General features: G+C 43.7%; 1 protein-coding gene across 1 annotated transcript; it reads right to left on the bottom strand.

Annotated features, from left to right (window-relative positions):
* Nucleotides 1-339: 339 nt before the first annotated feature.
* LOC119221790 (uncharacterized) lies at nt 340-19,790 on the bottom strand. Its single transcript, XM_062564747.1, has 51 exons — nt 19,118-19,790; nt 18,925-18,981; nt 18,304-18,369; nt 18,065-18,127; nt 17,734-17,814; nt 17,172-17,225; nt 15,959-17,071; nt 15,762-15,827; nt 15,583-15,675; nt 15,393-15,449; nt 15,052-15,111; nt 14,903-14,938; nt 14,761-14,814; nt 14,629-14,679; nt 14,470-14,538; nt 14,259-14,312; nt 14,078-14,182; nt 13,946-13,993; nt 13,723-13,791; nt 13,439-13,504; nt 13,322-13,348; nt 13,171-13,233; nt 13,019-13,075; nt 12,604-12,744; nt 11,946-12,041; nt 11,718-11,804; nt 11,564-11,632; nt 11,451-11,495; nt 11,276-11,350; nt 10,821-10,889; nt 10,659-10,698; nt 10,370-10,424; nt 9,917-10,262; nt 9,381-9,784; nt 6,558-6,618; nt 6,387-6,470; nt 6,223-6,279; nt 6,074-6,136; nt 5,669-5,728; nt 5,275-5,379; nt 4,094-4,153; nt 3,755-3,820; nt 3,537-3,587; nt 3,266-3,301; nt 3,128-3,181; nt 2,973-3,005; nt 2,136-2,195; nt 2,012-2,051; nt 1,893-1,938; nt 1,380-1,794; nt 340-1,277 (listed from the first exon to the last, which is right to left on the bottom strand). Exons 1-51 carry the CDS (start codon nt 19,136-19,138, stop codon nt 801-803), a joined length of 5,625 nt encoding a protein of 1,874 aa, XP_062420731.1. The 5' UTR covers nt 19,139-19,790; the 3' UTR covers nt 340-800.
* Between the last annotated feature and the right edge of the window lie 538 nt (nt 19,791-20,328).

Raw genomic sequence — 20,328 nt, 5'->3', positions numbered from 1 at the left:
AAGTGAACGAGTGCTGTGTAAATAGTTGAGTGAATACCTCATTGTAAGCTTCTGTCGCTGTGAAGGTGACCACATGGAACTCTGAGGCGGACCCACAGGGTGCTGGTTTGGTTTTTCCAAAACACATATTTGGCAATATAATTAATTTGCATTGATAAGGAAGGAATCTAGATATTCATACGTCCGTGGGGGGGGAAAGTTACCCGTCAGTGAAGCACTCTTCATGTCTCCAAATATTCCATCTGTGGGCTACCTGAAATTATTTATTGCATGATAATTCAGTGTTTCCCCTAGGTTTACAACTTCAGGTGAGGTGGGGGGGGGGGGGGGGGGGGGGTAATTTTAACTCTGAGGTTTTACTGGGTGTGTAAGTAGACATACTATGGAGGAGCCACGGTCAGCTATACATGTATTTTTTCTGTATTGCCCCCATTGTAACAGATGATAACTTGTTAGCCGTGCTGATCCGTCCCAGTTAAGAGAATGGGGACACACCTTATATGGCTTGGTATGTTGTTCTCGCTGTCCATGATGACAGAGACTCATTTAAGGAGCATTGCGTCAGACCTTGTTGAGGGAGAGGTACGAGCGTCCCATTCTTTGCCCTTTATGCATCAGTGAGCACCTTTCATTTATTTAAAACCCCTCAAGCATTTTATTACGTACTGAGACTGACTATTACATATTAACGTTTTTTTTAATTGTGAAGAATGTCATTCAACCTGGCACAAACCTAATGTACACACCCCCCGTTAAAACTATGTATAATAAATAAAACTTTAATTTCTAATCGCTGCCCATTATTCAAACTCCACAAGTTTTTTCAGGTCGGACTTCAAAATCTCCACATCCTCCTCCTCCTCCACCACCACCTCGATGCCGTCTATAGTCCTCTGCAGCTGCTCCTTGATGCGGTTCAGCTCCAGCAGCCCGTCCTGCAGCTCCTGGCAGACTTCTCGGATCTTGGCGGCGAACTCCGTCTTGGCTCCGTCTTTGAGCTCCTTGGCGTCTTTTGCCAGGAAAAAGAGGTCCAGGGCCAGGAAGAGACCGGACATGACTCCGGTGGTGACGCTCATCACCTGGGCGGCTTTGGCGGCCCCCCCCGCCGCGCTGAGGACCTGGACGGTGTTGATCAGGCTCTCGGTGTTGATCACCAGAGCCTTGCCGGCGCGGCCGCCCTCCTTCATCACGTGTTTGACGTTCTGGTTGAGGTGCTTCTTGGAGATGTTCTCTGCGTACTCTTCAAAGTTCCACTCCTCGAGCAGCTCCATCCCTTCCTGTTGAATGATTGAAATTACAAGAAACCTCATACAGGATTGATGTGAACACTTTTGTGACCCTAAAAACAAGGTTCTCGAAGGAGATCTTCATCTTCTCACCTGCAAAAACTCCAGGCACTCCCTGATGTCCTTCATCTGGCCCTCGTAGTCCTGGATGATCTTCTCCACCTTCTTGCGGTCCGTCTTCGAGTGGACCGTGTCGGTGATGTTGGCCGAAGCGGAAGCCACGCCGCCTGCGGTTGCCACGCCGATACCGACGGCCGTGACGATGAGCGACGCCCCCGCGGTGAACGGAGCCAGAATGAGGCCGGTGATGGTGGTGACGGAGCCGGCGACGCTCGCCACCCCGCCGCCGACGCTCGCCTTGACCGTTTTCTTGTGGAAAGCGTCCGCCGCGTCGGCCACGGACATCAGCTCCAGGATGCGCTGCTGCAGCGAGGCGCCGCGCCGGTTGAAAAAGCGAACGAAGAGGCGCGCGGCCATGAAGACGCGATCGGCTGCTTGCTCCACCAGCCTGAAGCGAAGGGGGCGCGGGAGGAACTCATGGTTACCATGTGACGGGGACATGATGACTAACGTGTGTCCAACCTGTTAAATAAGTGCGCTACTTACTCCTCGGGTTCGTCGCTCTGCTTGCCCTCGTTCCAGTCGTCCCACCCTAACACGCAGGGAGGAAATAATGGGATCAATAAGCCGCATCACTGATTAATGGCGGCCAATAGGAAGCTTACCGTCTACGGTTCTCCACCAGCCCACGAGGCCTTCGTCATCCTGGAAGGAAACCGTTCAGTGTGTAAGAGGAGACTTAAATGTATGCACATCAAACAAGCCTCATTGGACATGGAAAGGTCTTACATCTAGAGGGTCCAGGTCCATTTCTTCAGCCATCTGTAGTGTCTCAACTTCCACTACTTCCTGTAACCAAAGAATACATTCCATGCAAAGATGTCAAATTAAAGACAAATATAAAATCTTTTGGTGTCCTTGCAGAAATACAGGTTGAATAAATAATGAAGTAACTGTTGGAAAAGTCACAACTCCCCAGCAGTTTTTTCAACCTGCTCAAAAACGCCTCGAGCAAAGAGAAGCAACCTGGAATAACAAGATATCAAGTATGAATCTTTGTAATATTTGCCATTACAATGGGCCAAGACTCGTATAACTGGCAACAACTTTTACTCTGAGTATCATGCAATGTATCATGCAAGTTATTTTAAAATGTAAAACTACTTTATTTTGTCATAAGGAAGTCTAATAGTAATAGTAGGCGTCTGGTGTTTCTTCACCAATTAAAAGTGACGCCAGGGAGAGAAAGTCAGCCTGACTAAATACCTGTATACGAATCCATGACTGTTGTAAAGTAGACACAGCATTTTACTAAGAAGAAACTCATTTCTACTCCAGAGTATGATTAGGATCACCTGTCGGCCGCAGCAGGACCCGATCATACAAGAGATGTTTGTACCACGCTTCCTTTACAACTATATAATAACCTGCACGCTCTATTGAGGCCCCATAGCGTGCGTTTTTATTGATCTAGTCTCATGTGGACTGCGGTCTACGCGGCCATGAAACAGCTGATCTTTGACTTGAGGGCTGCATTGTGTGTAGTTTGGGCGTTTTGTTCATTTGCTTGTGTGCCTTATGTGTAAGCACTGTTTCCACAGGTGGGTTCCACATGAAGCTACTCACCTGAGCTGCTGCTCCAGTGTCAGACGATGAGTCCTGTGGAGCAACAAAACGAAGCTGACCGGATGGACTAAACTGTGCGTGTTTATTTTCTTTATCAAAAAGGCATAAATATCTTTGTCACCGTGCCCCATTCGACTTTATAACAGTTTATGTACCTTTGCACGAGACCCAAAGAGGTTTGTGGGCAGAATCCTCCTTATTCTGAAGGTCTAGAGAAGAAAGAGCAAAACACATTTAAACTGCTTGAGCCAAACATAAAGAATAATAATAAAGGACACTTCTGATTGACGTACCGGGGCTCTTGTCGGCGGGCCGTCATACCAAACAGTCTGCAGTGACATGTTGGATTTAAGAGGTTTCAATAAGACGAGCATACTGCACAACGCTGATTGACATCTGTGACGTAACTGCTGTGATTACAGGTGAGCTAGGAGACGGCAACGAGACTGGCTCGGGGCCCATTGAGACTACAGGTGTCATGTTGACCGGTGCATCGGGTCATTCCGGTTCGACTGCAAGCTCTTGGTATTTTTCTTTTAAAATGAGATGAAGTCAAGGGCTCACGTGTCTTTCTATGGCGCTGTCATCCGCGCTGTCAGAGCTGGAGGAGTCTTCCTGGAAAGAAATGTAAATTTTAAATTGACAAAAATTGAGTTTAATTCAATTTTCAAACGGCAATTGATAATGACTTTAGTATTGTTGCTGGTATCTTACAGCTAAGATGGTTAAGTTATGAGCACAAGGGGAAACGGACACCCGTCCCCTTTCACTGGAACTCGTACCTGCGGCAGCGATGAGGAAGCTGGGCTGGGCGCCGCCGAGTCCGTCTGGCATTCCTCTTCTGACGTCTACATCACAGCGGGTCAAATCAAAACTTAACCAGCTGGTGTGGGTCAACGGAAAGTTAAAAACAGCGATTCCCGTTTCCTCGTCTCGTAAGCAAGGGGATCTTGTGGAATGAGCTGAAACAAAAGTCTCGAAAAAGCAACATTCCTGCAGCCAATAAAAAGCAATCTGATGAAGCTGCTGGTCAACAGTTTGCTGAAGTCACGTCTTTCAGAGCAGGCAAGTTTAAAATGTGTATTTGGCAGAAGATAAGAGGTTAATCTTGTGCACAGAACCTGTGTGTAGGATCTAAAGGGGTTCACTTTCTGCATCATCCCTTTAAACATCCCGCGGTTCTGAAAAGAACACACAAAAAATGGTGAAGATTACTTGCACAAGCTGAAGAAAAAATTACATTCAGGAGGATTACATTTAAAACAAAAAGGATTTAGGAATAAAACAAATTACATTGTGGGACAAGAACTTTAGTAATGCATCTCTGAAACATCAACATTGGTATAAGGTAAACTAACTGCTCCCGTTAAGCTAAACTAAGATAAGTCTTATACTAATCTTGGTTTATCTTATCAAAGTTTAGAGAGTCACGGCATGTAGTGAAACTAGATTTGAGCTCTGAGTGAAACTACATGCTATGTGCGAGTAGTTAAAGGATTATGGCGAAGAGCCTAACTTAATATAAGGATAAATGTCTTCTTTCAGCCTCTTTTTGGTAATGGAGACTTACAATGGTGTTTTTTGTCTCATTAAAATAATCAGTTTTTATTAGATGCAGAGACAAAAGTAAACGTTTTAAAGAGCACCGGATCGCCGCAGCCAATAAAATTCCTTTGTTTGGCTTCACCTTGTGGCGGCATTAGGAACAGCTACTCCCTACAAATTAAGCATTAAACCAAGATAATAAGTTCTCATTTAACACACGTCAGCTCTAAAGGCTCACTGAGGCAAACATGCAACAAAAAAAAAGTAAACTACTTTTATTTTGCTTCAAAATAAAATGTATATAAAAGACTTTAGGAGGCTGACTAGTCAAAGCAGAATGAGTCAACAGCACGTCCCCATGGCGACAAACAAAACGTGTACGCGTGATAAACGATGACTCTCTGGTTTGCGGAGCGGGCTGAGCTGGAAATGTGTAGAGGTCAGAGGTCGCGCGGCTTCCCGGATGTCGGCCTGCTCTCTGATTCTGCCCATAAAATGATTTGTTACAATGAACGGAAATCTTTCAGCTGTGGGACTCTGGTTATTTCCGGGCTGTTGTTCCTCTTTGATTTACATTCTAAGTATAATAATCATGACAAAGCTGTAACCTGGTTGGAGACTCTGGGACGTACTCGAGTCAGGGGAGCTCCCCAACGGGTTTGAAAAGCTGGTTACATCGTTAGAATCCACAATTTGAACACCTGATCGAGCGAATAGTGGACGACCTGCTGCGCCGGTGCAGCTGAGCTCGTCTCACCTGTGTGGCGGCAGCGGCTCCGTGTTCTAGAGACTCCGAGGAGGCAGCTCTGCTCACTTGGGACGGGGCCTCGGTAAAGAACAATGGTTCATTCAGATTTCCATCCTGCAGTGAGTTACAGTTTAACGCTGACGTGTTTTACATTACATCACATGTCATTTAGCTGACGCTTTTATCCAAAGCAACTTACAATAAGTGCATTTCCACATAGATACAAACTCAGAAAACAAGAAAGTACATTTTTCATCAAATAAGCAGTTACAAAACATGTTATAGAAAAGTGCCATTATAAGTACAATTTAAGTGCTATTATTTGTTAGTGCTACGGTTTGCTAGTGTTTTAGTCAAGGTAGAGTCTAAAAAGGTGTGTCTTGATTCACCTTCATTGTTTTACCTGCGAGGAAGACTTGAAGGGGTTGACCTTCTGCATGACCCCCATCAGACCACCAGGGCTCTGAAATGCAAGTTGTAAATATAAAAGAGATTTAAAAACACTTCAACACTTTAATAAAAAAGAAAATGGCCGGATCCCAGATCCGAGTGAAATGTTTTTTTTTCATGTCAAACCTCCTCCTGTCCAGTAGGGGGAGGTGATGCACCTGAGGCTTACTCTGTGGCTGTCAAAAACAAACAAAGGTCTGACCATTTACCATTCAGCAAATTCACTGTGACAATGAAAAATGTCACCACTCCGTCATTTCATCCGAAGGCCCGAGGTGGAGGAAATTCGGATTCCCGAAACGTTCCCCCCGAACGGACGCCTTCGCCCGCCCAAAAACAAACAAGCAACACTCCTCACCGTTTTTGAGGAAGCGACTCCTTGCTCCGGTGACTCAGAGGCAGCGGCGCTGCCGACTGGGGTCTGAAAACAAAGACAAAACAAAAACATACAATAAGGTCGTTTAAGGTCGCTTACGTGAGCCAATTCGAAAGGTCTAGTTATGGCACCTGTGAGGTTGACTTGAACGGGTTGACCTTGTCCATAACTCCCATCACGCCCGTCCTCTGACGTTTCAAACACACATCACGCACACAGGTCAGCGGCGCCATTAAAACGGCGAGGAACCAAGCGAGGACGACCGCAGAGGAGGCAGCGTCGCCGAGCGCCTCACCTTTGGCTTCGGGTCGAGCACACGTGTGACCTCGGCGGCGGCGGTGACCTGGTCCCGGCTGTGCTCGACGGGGTTGTCCAGGTCCTGGGCCCACGGGTTAAGAGTCTCGATTAAAGGGACAGACGGACACAAAGGGAGACGTCCCACGTACCTCCACCTCGCCCTGCGTACCTCCTTGCTGGGTCGGGGGGGAACCGCCGGCGCCGCCTTCTCTCTTCTGAACAGGTTCATGCTGTGCCACGTTGGGTTTGGAAGATAAGGAGGTGACTCAATTTATACACATATAACCATTCAGCTTCTAGAAACTATTTCTTCTAAAAAGTCCTGATGAGAGTGTGAAAATACGACCACATCACTCCCATCCTTCATTCACTTCACTGGCTCCCCGTTTCCCTAAGGATTGAATTCAAGGTCTCCCTTCTTACCCACCAGTGCATCTATGGAATTGGCCCCCTCCCCTATCTGAAAGAACTACTCATCCCCTTAACTACTACTCAATCCTTCTGTTCAACGACCTCAAACCGCCTCCTTCTCCCCAGGACTAAACTCTGCACCATGGGCCATCGGGCCTTCGGTTCTGCCACTCCTCGGGTTTGGAATGTCCTCCCCGACCATCTAAGGGCTCCTCATAATACTGAGACCTTTCAAAAAATAATTAAAAACATATCTTCTATTATTATCAATAAAAAATTAGAGAAAAAAAAAAGAACAGCACGTCCCCTGCTGCCAAGGTCAATGCTGTCCTCTAATCCCAAAACATTCAGTACATCTATCAGCAGGAAGTTGTTCATCTGGTGAACTCGTGTCTTTAAGTAGGTCGAGTCTTTTTGTGTGAAAGCCTCCGTTTTACTGAACAAATCAAAGTACTTCTACTGGAATTGGGCCGAAGTTTAAAAGCCGGACTCGAATCTAAAAAGAGACGAAGCACCGGCACAAAGTGATGCTTTGGGAAACGGGTCCGTTTGAGCGACACTGGACGTGAGAGAAGCTTTGTGGGACATTTATTTGCAACAAATTGAGGCGACAACCGTTAATTAGCGGAACCGGGTGCGCAGTCCGGCGCGAGGCGCGCGCTCTCTCTCTCTCTCTCTCACGCGCACAGGAAAGTTCGACGGAACAAAACCCAGCGAGCCGGGTGCAGACCTCGCGGGACGTCACACGAACACACCAAAACAACAAGTTATTCGAGGCGTAACAACAAGAAACTACTTTTTTTTTTAAATGGCGTACCTTCACTTCCAGACGCGTCCGACCGGTTTGGCGACAAAACGGGAGGCGGAGCTGCGAAGGCTTTCAACACCGAGGACGACTTCCCGGGTTCTGGTTTCATTGACACTGTCGTTTTAAGGCGGAACAGGAGAACAAGTGGATCGCGTGGTCACGGGCCAACACCGCACAAAGCAGAACGACAAGCTGCGGGACAGTTCGGGGCGAGAAGAGCGCGCGCGCGCGCACACACACACACATCGGTCACCTGGGAGGGGGAGGGGGCGTGGTCTCCCCCCACCGGCACCTCGGAATCAAAAAAGAATCTAGTAACATTAAATTGGGGACATCAGGCATGATACGGCTTCATGGTTTATAAAGTAACGAGATAATGCTGGGATTGCAGCTAGAACTACATGACCGTAACTAATGATTTGAGCATTTTTTGGTTGAAAAGACGTTGAAAAATAGTTTAAAAGTAAGTTTTTTTCAACGCCTATTTGTAGACGTTGAAAACGTCTTTTCAACGTAATTTTTAATATCTATGGTAAACGCACAAATGTGGACGTCATTTCTTTTTAAACTTATAAATAGTATAGCACAAAGTAGAGGACGACATTTTACCGTATTAAAATCCACGTTGATTTGTGGTCTAAACATGCTTTTCAACTCACTTTTAAGCCATTTTTCAACGTCGGGCATTGAAGTCTATTCAATGGCTTTAACCCAAATGCTCACGGGGATTATAACTATTAATATAAACAAGCCTTCAAAAGCACGTCCAAGTTAAAGAATACAAGTAATTATTTTCATTCCTTTACAGTCTTTATTCAAAGATTTAATGTATTCTAAAAGCAGATGTAAAACGGATTTAACAGATTCAATCGATTTAGGTAAATACACAGCAGGAAAAAGGCAGAAGCATCCAGTAAAAGTTAAAAAGGACAGACAATATATTAACATGAACATTGAATATGAGTTATATCATTCAGGTAGGACTATAACATTAACTACACATGCAAAAACATTTACAAAAATATTTAAAAACATTTACATTAGATCAAAAAGAAAAAGCTTTTGTAACTGGTGAAGCAGCAACTGAACAGGCTTTAAGGCGCTTGATTTTTTCCACATCAGCATAGAAGAACAATAACATGTGCTCCATTGGTGTTTTGTAAAAATATAATGCTGTGATATTCATTTCTGTGACTACAAATAGCGATTTATCTTTCCAAGATGACGTGAGGAGGAACTTAAGACCTGGCCAAAAAAAAAAAAAAAAACGAGTTACCTGAAGTGAACAAATTAAAGCCGGTTTTAAAACCTCCCTCCGTAAAGGGAGACCGTGTTAGTTTGATCAGCAGTTAATATTTACAATGTGCCACAAAGAGCAGACACTAAATCTGTCAGTTATTTCGTTGAAATGGGTCAGAACATTTGTCTAAAAGGCTCCCGTTTACAAATTGTCCCCCATCAACACCATGGTAGTGGAAATTACATAAAAAAATCTGTGCAAAAATGTTGAAATTTAACCATCTGTAACCACACAGCTCAATTTAGAAACACCTTATATTTAAAACTTTAACCCTAAACCCTACATTGGAAGGCCCACTGATTTGTGCAGAGTTATTTTGACCATTTTCTGTGGGTAATCACAGCATTACCCAAGTACAGCTAAAGTCATCAAGAGCCGAATCTGCCTGCATAAAAACGTACACTATAAAACCAAGAGTTGCCTCATTTAGCCAGTAGAGGGCGCTGGTTATATTTGGAGAAGTACCTTTCGCTCATGTGTTCCCAGTAGCCTCTTGTAGCTCCTCCCTGATAGCATTCAGCTGCACTATCCCGTCATTCAGCGCATTTGCAACCTCTTTTATTTGCATCACCACCTCTTTCTTGTGACCCTTCTTCAGCTCCTTTGAGTCCTTGAGGAAGTACTTGTCCATGCCTTTGAAGAGTCCTTGGATGGAGGCGAGCGACGCGTCCGTCAACTGCGTCCCCTTCATCACGGGCGAGTCCACCAGGCTGATCATCTGGACAGCCCTTCGGGTCTCCCAGTCCTTGGAGTAGTGCCGCGTGCCGGACCTGAGGAAGGGATGGCCGCGGAGTTTGTACATGCCCGTGTTGACAAAGTGGAGGATCTTCGCGATGGTCTTCAGGTGGGCCTCGTACTCCTGCAGGACGATCTCCACCTTGGGGGAAAGTGATCCAGATCTTAGTTCATGGTTGAAACGGTCAAAGACATATAAAAAAAAAAAAAAAAAAAGGTTTGCAAGGTTAAAAAAGGTTTAAGCGAGAGGTAAAGCGAAGACAATGCAGCATACCTTTTTCCGGTCGTGCAAGTTGTGGACATTATCGGAGATGGCTGCCGAGGCCGAGGCAATGCCCCCCGCCGTCGCCACGCCGACACCAACAGCGGTGACCAGGAGAGAGGTGCCAAACGTAAACGGCGCCATAGCCAGACCGGCAATGGCGGCCACCCCTCCAACGGCTGTGGTGGTGCCGCCAGTGATGCCAGCGATCCTGGCCTTCTGGTGGAACTCATTGATGTTATCTGCGATGGCGTGCAGTGTAATGACAAACTGCCAGAGGACCTCAGCCCGCTCCGTGAAGACTTTGTTGAAGACCCGCAGGCCGCGATGGACCTTGTCCGCCAAGATGGTGAACGACCTGGGATTCATTTGAGAGCCAAAGGAAAATCTACTAGTGAGGAAGCAGCACCTAAAATGTGGTTGCGGATGGAAAAGGCCAAACGACAAATTAATTTTTAAACGCACCTTGACTCGTCCTCTTTTAGGACGTTCTCGTCGTCTGATGGCACCTCATCCCATTCTGAAATATATTATTAAGATTTTAAAAAGTGAAAGTTTCCTTAATCTGTAAATTAAGGCTACCAACGGTTGTGTTTTGGAGCCATTTATCCTAATATTTTACAATTCTTCAAGGTTGTCTTTTTAACACCATATATTTATGTTGCCCCACATGACATGCTTAGTTTTGTTAAAAAAGGTTGAGTCACATTGACCGTTACAAAGTATATTTAATTAACGTGCGATTGTGACTCACGTTCCACAGTGTTCCACCACTCCATCAAACTGTCAGTGTCCTGGAACAAAAAGGTAAAAGCATGATGGTTCAAACCAGAGAACTCTGGTTCTAGGAAAGGGGATTCAACCGCAACAATAGAAATGAATGGCGCTTAAGTGGACATTTCTTTGAGAAACTGACCCCGTCCTCGCACTCCTCCTCCAGTCCTTCTAAGGTATACTCATCCATCTGAGCAGCATGCCACTCCGCCTGAATGTGGGGAGGAGCAAAAACAAGCCTGAGTATTCATCAAGAGGTCTTTCAATCCATGCAAGAGTAAAGGAAAAGCCTTAGGTTGGCGAGTAATGTCGCCAAACCGGCCCAGTCATGAGTCAAAGGAATGCGTTTCATAACATTTCTAGTTTCTCAAGTGTCAGTTTAAAGCAACAAAGTTGAGTAATCATTTTTGGGACAACAACCTCAGGCCGGACTTGCGAAACCAAAATATCATCTTACACAGTATGTTGCAACATCGCAAGTCACCTGGCAGTTTGCGTGAAAGTGGAAAGCTGCGGTTCGTACAGACGCTGATCGGAGGTTGCACTACCAAATATCTGCCAATTATGGATCATTTCCTCTTGTGGGTGCAAACGTACCGCAGCGGCCTCTGACAGGAAGTCACTAGACGCGGCTCCTGGTGGATCTTCCCACTCCGGGGCCCTGGCTTTGTTCTGGCATTCGGACAAAGATAAGTGAGCATGGCATTCCCCCCCCCCTTTTTTTTTTAAACCATCTTGAATCAAGAGCAAAATCCTTTCACAGGAAACTCACCTTACTCATTGGTTTCATGAAACCTTTAACCTTGGATTCCCTATTCTGTGGACAAGGAAAACATTTAAAGTAACATTAAAGAAAAATAATTGGGCACATGTGAGGAAAATTACCGGTTTGCAGATTTTGTCCTCGTCGTCATACGTAAATGTCTCGTAAAAGTTGTCACCAGCAAAGTGGTTCTGCAAAATCAGAAATAAAAACTGGAGTATTTTGTAGTACAAATGATCAGCCGTAGTCGTGCATCAAAGCAAAACTAAAACGTACAGCAGATGCTTGCGGAGGTCGACTCTGTCCTTTGCCCGTCTTAGGGTGGCGTGGGAGGGGAACGGGGCCTTTGTGTTTGGATGCTTTCTGTTACAGCAAACAAAGTCAACATCATACGAGAGACCAAGTTCTCTGGAGTCTCTTTTCTTGGTTCTTTGCAGAGACCTTACGCCCCACTATTAATTCTGCCTCAATTGCTAAAAAAAAAAAAAAAAAAAATCAAAGCACCTGTTTGCAGTCCTCAATCAAGTCTTCGTCGTATAAGTCGTCTGCCGAGAAGCTGCTCTTCTGTGTATGGGGATTGGTGTAGTCCAGCAGGTCCTCCTAATGAAAACATTCACAAAAAAGGCCAAAGCAAGTCAAATTCATCTTTAGCAATCACCTTACAACCAAATGTGGTGGAAATTTGTGGATTGAAGCCTTGTATGAAATCAAAAGTATCTTGAATTCGCTTTGTGATTAAGCATTTATTACTAACTAGAAATCCTCAACAAGCCGCAAGTACAGACAGAAGTCAAATGACTACAATTCAGCTGAAAAGGGAAAGATTGTTCCTTCTCCGTCAGAGGAGCAGGAAGATCCGACCAAGAGAAGAGATCAGAACAGGAGTTTTATACACATCGAAGAGGGACCTGTGTCGTTTCAGCACAAACCCTAAATGACGTAAAGAGACACCCCTGACCCTTCCTAATGGCGCCCAATCACTAATCGAAAGACTGATAACAGAACATGGATCAATCAAGGCCTCTGTGGGTCCCTATGCTTAGACAGGATGCCATCCTGAACTTTGTCAGGTCACAGGTTTCTCAAGAAAAGGTCACACACAGAAGTCCTGAGAGACACAATATTCAGCTCACCAAATTCTCCAAACATTTGACACGTTTACCTTTGAGCTTTGCAGACGCGGCTGATTGATTGGGGGGAATCTTACAGGTTTGCAGTCCTCCATTTCATAAGGATCATCGTCTCCATTTGGTCCGGACATGTAGTGTGCTTCCTGGAAGTGCTCATCCTCCAGAAACGCAGCCTAAGCAACAGATTCAAGACAAACTAAGTGACACAAGACCTGGTACTCTTGCAAGATTAGGGTACACTTTTATACCATTTGAAGGATATTTTTCTCTCAAATATTCTGTAGCATTTAGCTTTTCAAAAAAATAAAGAGCAGTTTTGGTGCACACAAGAAGAAGCACCCACCTGTATTTCCTGCGGGGTACTACTACATTTATACAACCACAATATTCATCATAGCGCAATTTGAAAACTTAAACTGCAGTACACAATAACAACGAGAAAGACACCTTGCTTGTTGACGGAAGGCAGTGAGGACTCTCCCTTGCGTCCTCAAACACATCATCCTAGGAGGGAAATGGGCTGGTATAAATAAACCATTTCCAAATAAAACAACCCCCCCCCCTTATGTGTCGTTAACTGACCCAAAGAAGAGTGTTACCTGGGACTTCTTACGAGGTGTGTAGCCGTGTGCACCCAAAACTTCTTCCTCTTGTGATTTATCCTGCAGGGAGAAAAGGGAAATACCTGCTTAGACATCCTCATACCTCAAACACAAAGCACGAGCACACCCATCCTGCACATAGGTGTACCTTTGAGTCTTTGTATCCACTTGCTCCCTTTGGTTGAGAGAAAATATTTCAGTCATTGAGGTAGAAACAAATATGCAGGGAAATGGCAAAATATTAGGATCAGTAGACATAGGATACCTTTTCTACAACGATGCTGAATCCCCTTTTTGGGACAAACCTGATTTTCAGCTTCTTTTTTTTCTTCTGGAGAGAGAAATTTTGGTTCAAATTAAGGCAGGGCAGAGTATATACAGATCTCCCTGTAAATGTCTCATTAAAAAAAAAAAAAAAAGCTAGCTCATACTTGTGTATATGTATCCTACTTCATTTTGAATAATCAGGACTTTGCGTGCATTTTAACAGCATTCTGATATTAATTGCTATGTGTCAACATTGAGAATTAAAAATGATTAAAATCATACGGTTCCATAGCTGGCCATCTCTTCTTCCTCCTCCTCCTCCTCACCAGGGCTGGCATCCAAAACCTTCCCCTGTTGACAAAACACACCGTTTACCGTTTAAGTGCCAGTCTTCAAGAAATAACACACGTAAACAATCTTTTCCAAAACCTTATTATCAAAGCTGTAACTAGGACCAAAACATTTGAAAAGATAAATCTGTGAAAGCTAACTGAAGGTTCTTTACCTCGGACCATTGGTGAATGGAGTTTTTCTTATAGATGTCATGTTCCTGCTTTGGCATTTAAAAAAAAAGGAATGAAAAATGTATTGGGCAATGCAGCTGCAAAACAACCCTCTAGCGCTGGAGGAAGCTCACCTGCGATTCTTGTGGTAAAGGTCCATTGCCGTGCTTTCCCATGAGCACGGAGGAAGTAAAGGACGCGCTTCTGAGCTTACTGCCTCTGGTCTTCAAAAATTTGTTCTGCTGACAAAGGAGTTACTGAAGCCCTACTGGTCTATTTACACTTTTGATAAAACACAGGAACAATCCCACCTACTTTGGAGACCATCTCATTCTGCTCCCTTTCTTCATGCTCTTCTGAAAGATACTCCTGTAAAAAAAAACGAGGAAGTAGAAACATTGATGTGTTGGGATCCAACGCAACAATATTTTTTGGCCTTGAAATCAGCTGCTTCAGTCGTTTAAAATGCATTCGCTTAAATAATTAAAATCTTAATATATGCTTACATAATTCCCTTATTTGTTACCTTTGATGATTTACGAGAGGTTGGTAGCGACTTGCTCTTCCCCTCCTTTGAGTCATTGGGAAACTTCTCCTACAAACAAGACAGTATCACCATCATAAAGACGAACGCGCTAATCCAAACAGAACATTCAAAAGAGGGATTGTGCGTCGCTTTATTTACCTTCGACCCTTTTCTAGAAAGTAGGGACATTCGGAACTTTTTGTCCTTTTTCTGTAGGAAAAAAAAAAAAATCTATGTTGAAGTATTCCGTTGATGACCGCCGTAGAACGTCAGAGGCGAGTTAGAAAGTACCTTCACAGAACCCTCCTGGTCGTCCCCACTTCCCCCTTCAGAGACCGCCTCCAACTATGACAAAGGTTGGCTATTTTTAGAGTCTTCCTTCTGCTTACCAACAAACTATTCTAAATTGAGAAAAAAAAAACTTGTTTCTTACTTTGAAAGAGTCTCGTCGTAGTCTTAAACTTCCAGCCTTGTAAAAAGAAAAAAAATATTAGAAATTGATTTGATGAAACAGAAAGTGGCTAAAATTTAAAGTTGTGTGCCAACATATTCAGGGACAATGTGATGCAAATGGTTTCTCACTGGTTTGAAGTCAGGGTTGAGCTGGGGGCTGTCATCAGGCCAGTCTTCCACACACCTTTCCTGTTTTAAGGTTCACATCCTCATTTGGTATTACAGATTCAGTGGACAAAAGTGTTTATAGGTAAACGGATTTTAAAACTCAAATACCACCAAAGTCCCTAATCACACTTAATTATCTGCTGAAGACATCAGCGCCGGACGGAATGGAGAAAAAGGTGCCATTGGTGTTTTCCCACCAATGACAGTGTAAAAGCAAGTGGCAAAATCACTTGACCATAATGCAGTCTTTAAAAACCAAGAGAACACATTTATACTGAAAATCCCTTCCACTTCAAGCTCACCTGTCCAGTCAGCAAGATGCTCTCATAAGGATCCTCAGAGTCCATTAGTTTAGTGTCCTGAAAAAGGAATATTTGAAACATGCAACTAGAAAGATTTGTTCTATCTAAACTTTTCCCATCATTACTCATTAGATATTATTATAGATATTTAAACAATATCCAAGGACAAACTCAGCAACAGCGTGTGTACCGGCGTTCGGGGTTTGGGTGGACTAATTGACCGTAGGGCCGGTCTGAAGGATGGTTTCGGAGGGACTTTTGGTGCCGTTGAGTCAGGTTCAATCTGAAACAAAAAAAAGAAGCAAGGAGGAAAATCACAGCAGGGAAGTGACAGAAGAGTAATAACAATCCAAACCGTTCATTGCATACAGGGTTTTCTGTTCTTGGTAGTCCACTTCGAGGAAGCGGCTTGGGTGGACGTTTCATAGTCTGCACCTGCAAGTTTGATCATAAAATATAAAGTGCATGTCACAAAAAGATCAAATTTCTTGACTAGATGCATCGTACAGTAAGACGTACAATGTAGTATCATTAACCAGTAATTAAAGCAAGAAATTATTCCATACGTGAGTCATTTCAGCTGAAGATTGGCTGCGTACCACGGGCCGATTTCTGGCCCGAGTGAAGGGAGACCGCTTAAGAATATCATGCTCGGTTCCCTGAGGAGTCGTCAGGAGAATATTGTGCGGCCTGTCGGCGAACTTTGCTTCGATGGCCGGGGTAGATTGTGAATCCTCCAAGAACTCTAGCGCCGACAGCGTGTCGGGCTTCATTTCGAACGGGCTGTTTCCTAAAGGTGTCGAGTAGGTGGGCTTCGGGACAGTATTGCTGGGGATCATCCCGAAGACATCCCTGCCGTTGGGCTTTAAGGGAAGCGGTTTGAAGATGTCAGGAGTCTCAGGTGAAAGATCCTGGAAAGGCACGAAGTGACTCGAGGGGGTGGTACCAAACGGGTCGTCCAAACTGGAAACGTCTTGGAATAAATCCCTCGAGAGCGGGCTTGGGAATGGATCGACCGTATTTGTGGATGAAGATGAAAAAGTATCCTTAAAAGAAAACATGCCAAAAATGTCTTCTTTCATGAAGGGATCTCGCTTGTCCTCACTGATGCTGGACATTTCCCCACCTGGAATTGCTGGAGACACATTTGCATCCCTGGGCGGGGCGGTATAGAACGGGTTTGCCGCCTTTTGCTCTGAAGACTTGAAGAGTTCATCCTCCTTGTTTAAAGGAGATTTGAATGAGTCAACAAAAATCATAGATTTGTCAAACAGATCGAGCTTCCTGGTACCAACAGCAACCTCTTCTTTGGTGGCCTGGAAAAGATTGACCCCTTCCTCTTGGAGCAGGTCAGCGCTTTCCAATGGAAAGGTTCTAGAAAGATTCTGTGGTTGAGCAGGGATTGGCCCAAATAAGTCTGGTGAGTCACTGGGAGGCTTCTTCGTGGCTAATGGTGGTGCCTGCAAGAGATCTTGCATACGGTTGAGGGTAAAGGTCTCAAATGAGTCCTTTGGAAGTTCGGAGAATTCAGCACCCTTTTCCACAGTTGCCATTTCAGGCTGACGATCTAGAGGTGAACTTTGAAAATCAGGCCAAGGGACAAAGATGGTATCACGTTTTACGTCCTCTGAAGACCTCCTCCCAACGTCCTCCATTGCAGCACCTTCCCCGCAGGATTCCTAGTAACAAAACACAGGGTCAGATGTGCTCGAGGAAGGATTTAGTCCTTTAGGAACGTTTGGATCCGTTTTGTTTTTTTTAATTAGGCCTTATATTTACCAAATTGTTTGTATAAAAAGGGTTAATCCTGGCCAGGTCCCTATTAACGCCATTCTGAGGAAGGGAAATGAGACAGGAGATGTTAGACGCCACGTGGACCGGCATCATATCGGGATGATTGGCTTCCTGACTCCTGTCCTAAAATAAATCAGACGATGACCCAGCAGAAATGTTACATGTATAATGGGGCATGAGCAAAATGTGAATTTAACCTTAAGTCACCATTTATTGCCATATTTGTTCATTTCAGATGCACAGACAGACGTCACTCCATCCGTTTTTATGAACCAACTTCTAAGGAATACTCCGGCCGCACCATAAATCTTTTACATAAACACACGTACCTAAAGGCAACACAGGTTGTCAGATTGACCATCAAAGAACAAAACAAAGAGGCGGGGTGTGGATTCAACCTGTGTCGCAGCAGGAAGAACGTCAAAGTCTTTCAGCCATTGACTAAATATCTGAAGCGTATGGTCAACCGTGGCCCAAGTGTTACGCGTTTCAGCCGGCTCTGGGGCGGAATTCCATGTGAGCCACATGTCGTGGCATTTGCCCTCACCTGTCCTCTGTGTGGCTGGTGGCTGTCCGTCACACCGGAGGCAGCGGCATCCGTGAGGAGCTCACCGGTCTGTGACATAAACTATAAAAAAAAAAAAAAACCATTATAGAGGACAGCGTTTATAGTGCTTTTTTTGACGCATGTCGATCTGCAGTCATGTGAAATTCCTGAGTCACTTGCGAGAGAAATGTAATCAAAAAAAAAAAAAAAGATAACAAGTGTCAACACTTGTGACAGTTCAAATGAAACCACAGGCATTTCTTCCACCTCCCTGCCCTACTACAAAGAGGCCACTTGTTGCGTGTCATCCTCACAAGCATTGGTGTCTAACCTGTTTGCTTTGAGACTCGTTCACAGACGATCCGCCAGAATCTGAGCTCGATGAAACAAGATTCTGAGAAGTACAGAGGTGCATATCTAAGCTCATTTGTAGGTTCAAATGTTTTAATTATTCATCCAGGATTGCAGGAGGGAGTCAAACATTTCCTTTTTTGTGGTTGTTAGGTTGAGTGTGTGTTTGAGCTGTAAAAAAACTTTGCGCTGCAGGTTTGCGAATGTGTTGCCACTCACCTGGTACTGGTTTTGGAAAGGGCTCTTGGAGACTCTCTTCAGGATATTTTGCAACGCGTCAACACTCTAAAGAAAAAAAATACACAAAATCAAGCGCCTGCTTGATCGGTGAGTTTACGAGGTTTGAAGTAAATATTTGCAACGATCAAGTTATATCGTGAAAAGGAGTATCAAATGCATAAATCACTTTATTCCTCAGAACCTGGAATATCAGGGAGATGTCTGCATACAACACTAAAACACAGAAGCCACTTAGATTAATTTAACAGATTAACTTAACGGGACGGGACAAGAGTTTAAACACCTGTAGAAAAAGGACCCTTTTGAGAGTCTGTACGTAAAGTACCTGTTGTACCATTTACTGGACCCCAAAAAGCACGAGTACAAGTTGTTGTTTTTTTTATTGTCTTGTGGGAATCAAAGCATTGACTCACACCCCCGCCCCCTCCAAAAAAGAAACGTCACGGACGTGACAGTGCAAAAGACAATCACAACATGGCCAACATGACCTGTCCTCACCCGGGTGTTTCAGAGTGGGACTTTAAAGAACATAACAAGCGGGGTGATTGACGGCACGTTCAATAATCAAAGTTTAAAACAAAGAAAAATATAAGCACTCACAGGTCGTCTGCCCCCGGCTGCAGTCGCTCCCTGGTCCTCCGACTCCAGCTCGTTATCCTGATCAATGACATCATTGATTCAAACCATTTAAAAAAAAAATAATCACAAATTACTCTCTGGAAGGGTGGAAACGAGCGTGCGTCAAACGCTCGCGGTTGATTAGAGATTTGACGTGACCGAAGAGGAGACTTACCGTGTTCGTTTCTCCCCTCATGATCAGCAAAGTGAGCTGAATATTCAATAAAATGAGACGGTTTTCTTTAGGGCCGTTGAGGTTGTTGTTTTCGTGTTGATTGATTTTTTTTAAAGCGAGTGAGCGTGTCCTCGGAATTGACTCGACTCATCAGTAATCAGTAATCATCTCCTCGTTAAACTCACCTGTGTCAGCCGCGAGAGACACCTACGTCCGGAATTTCTAATTTCAAAACAAAAGCCGAAAACCTGCGTAAACTCATTTATGTTTCTTTGCATGGATTTTTAGATTTAAGTAATTTACTTTCCCACAGCATTATTTAGTATATATAATGAATACGAAAAACAGGAATGTTATATTATTTAAACAAAATTGCGGTTACTTCCGTACTGTAATATAGGATCTGCACCCCTAGTCAAATGTAGAACACAACATATTGAAGGACCAGTAAAAAATAACACAGCCTCATTTCCAAGAGGTATTTTGAAAAACATTGTTGTCTCTGACACGGTTATTTACTGTTTGATTTTACAGCCACTTCATATACTCGCTGTCATATTATTTTGAAGGTGAGATTCTCGTTTCTTTCGGTGCATTCAGTGCTTTTCCAACGTCTGAATCCGTCTCAATGCAGACGGACCGGTTGTCTTTGACCGGGCATATATTCCTTTAATGTTTTTTTTTATAAATAACAGCGATGAAAGACTTTTTTCCATAACATTTTTGACTGTATCTATTGACTTAACATTTTTTAATTGTATTTAATTTTATTTTAACATTATTTTTTGATTGTAATTTTTTGATTTTTTTCTCAATGGTATATTTTGACCACTTATCTTGACTTATTTTTCAAAACATTTTTCGATCATTCTAAGATATTTTAATTTATTTTTAAAACGTTTTGAGACCTTATACGTTTTAACTTTTCAAAGCATTTTTTGAAATATTTTTGGATTATATACATTAAACATTTATTCCAAAGAGTTTTCAGACCTAATCTTTTAAAACTTTTTCCAATGGCATTTTTCAACCTAATATATATATATATATATTGATTAATTTTAAAAACTTTTTTGACGTAATATTTTGAGACTGTTTTTTTTCCAAATATTTTTCCATCAATTTTTTTTACTTGATTTTTCATGACATTCTTTGACCCAACATATTTAGTAAAGTAAAGAACTGTGCAGTACAGCCGTCCAGGAGGACCA

This window comes from Pungitius pungitius, chromosome 1, assembly GCF_949316345.1.
Source record: "Pungitius pungitius chromosome 1, fPunPun2.1, whole genome shotgun sequence".
Classification (NCBI taxonomy): domain Eukaryota; kingdom Metazoa; phylum Chordata; class Actinopteri; order Perciformes; family Gasterosteidae; genus Pungitius; species Pungitius pungitius.
The sequence above is the reverse complement of the archived record's forward strand: the minus strand, read 5'-3'. Positions and strand labels throughout refer to the sequence as shown.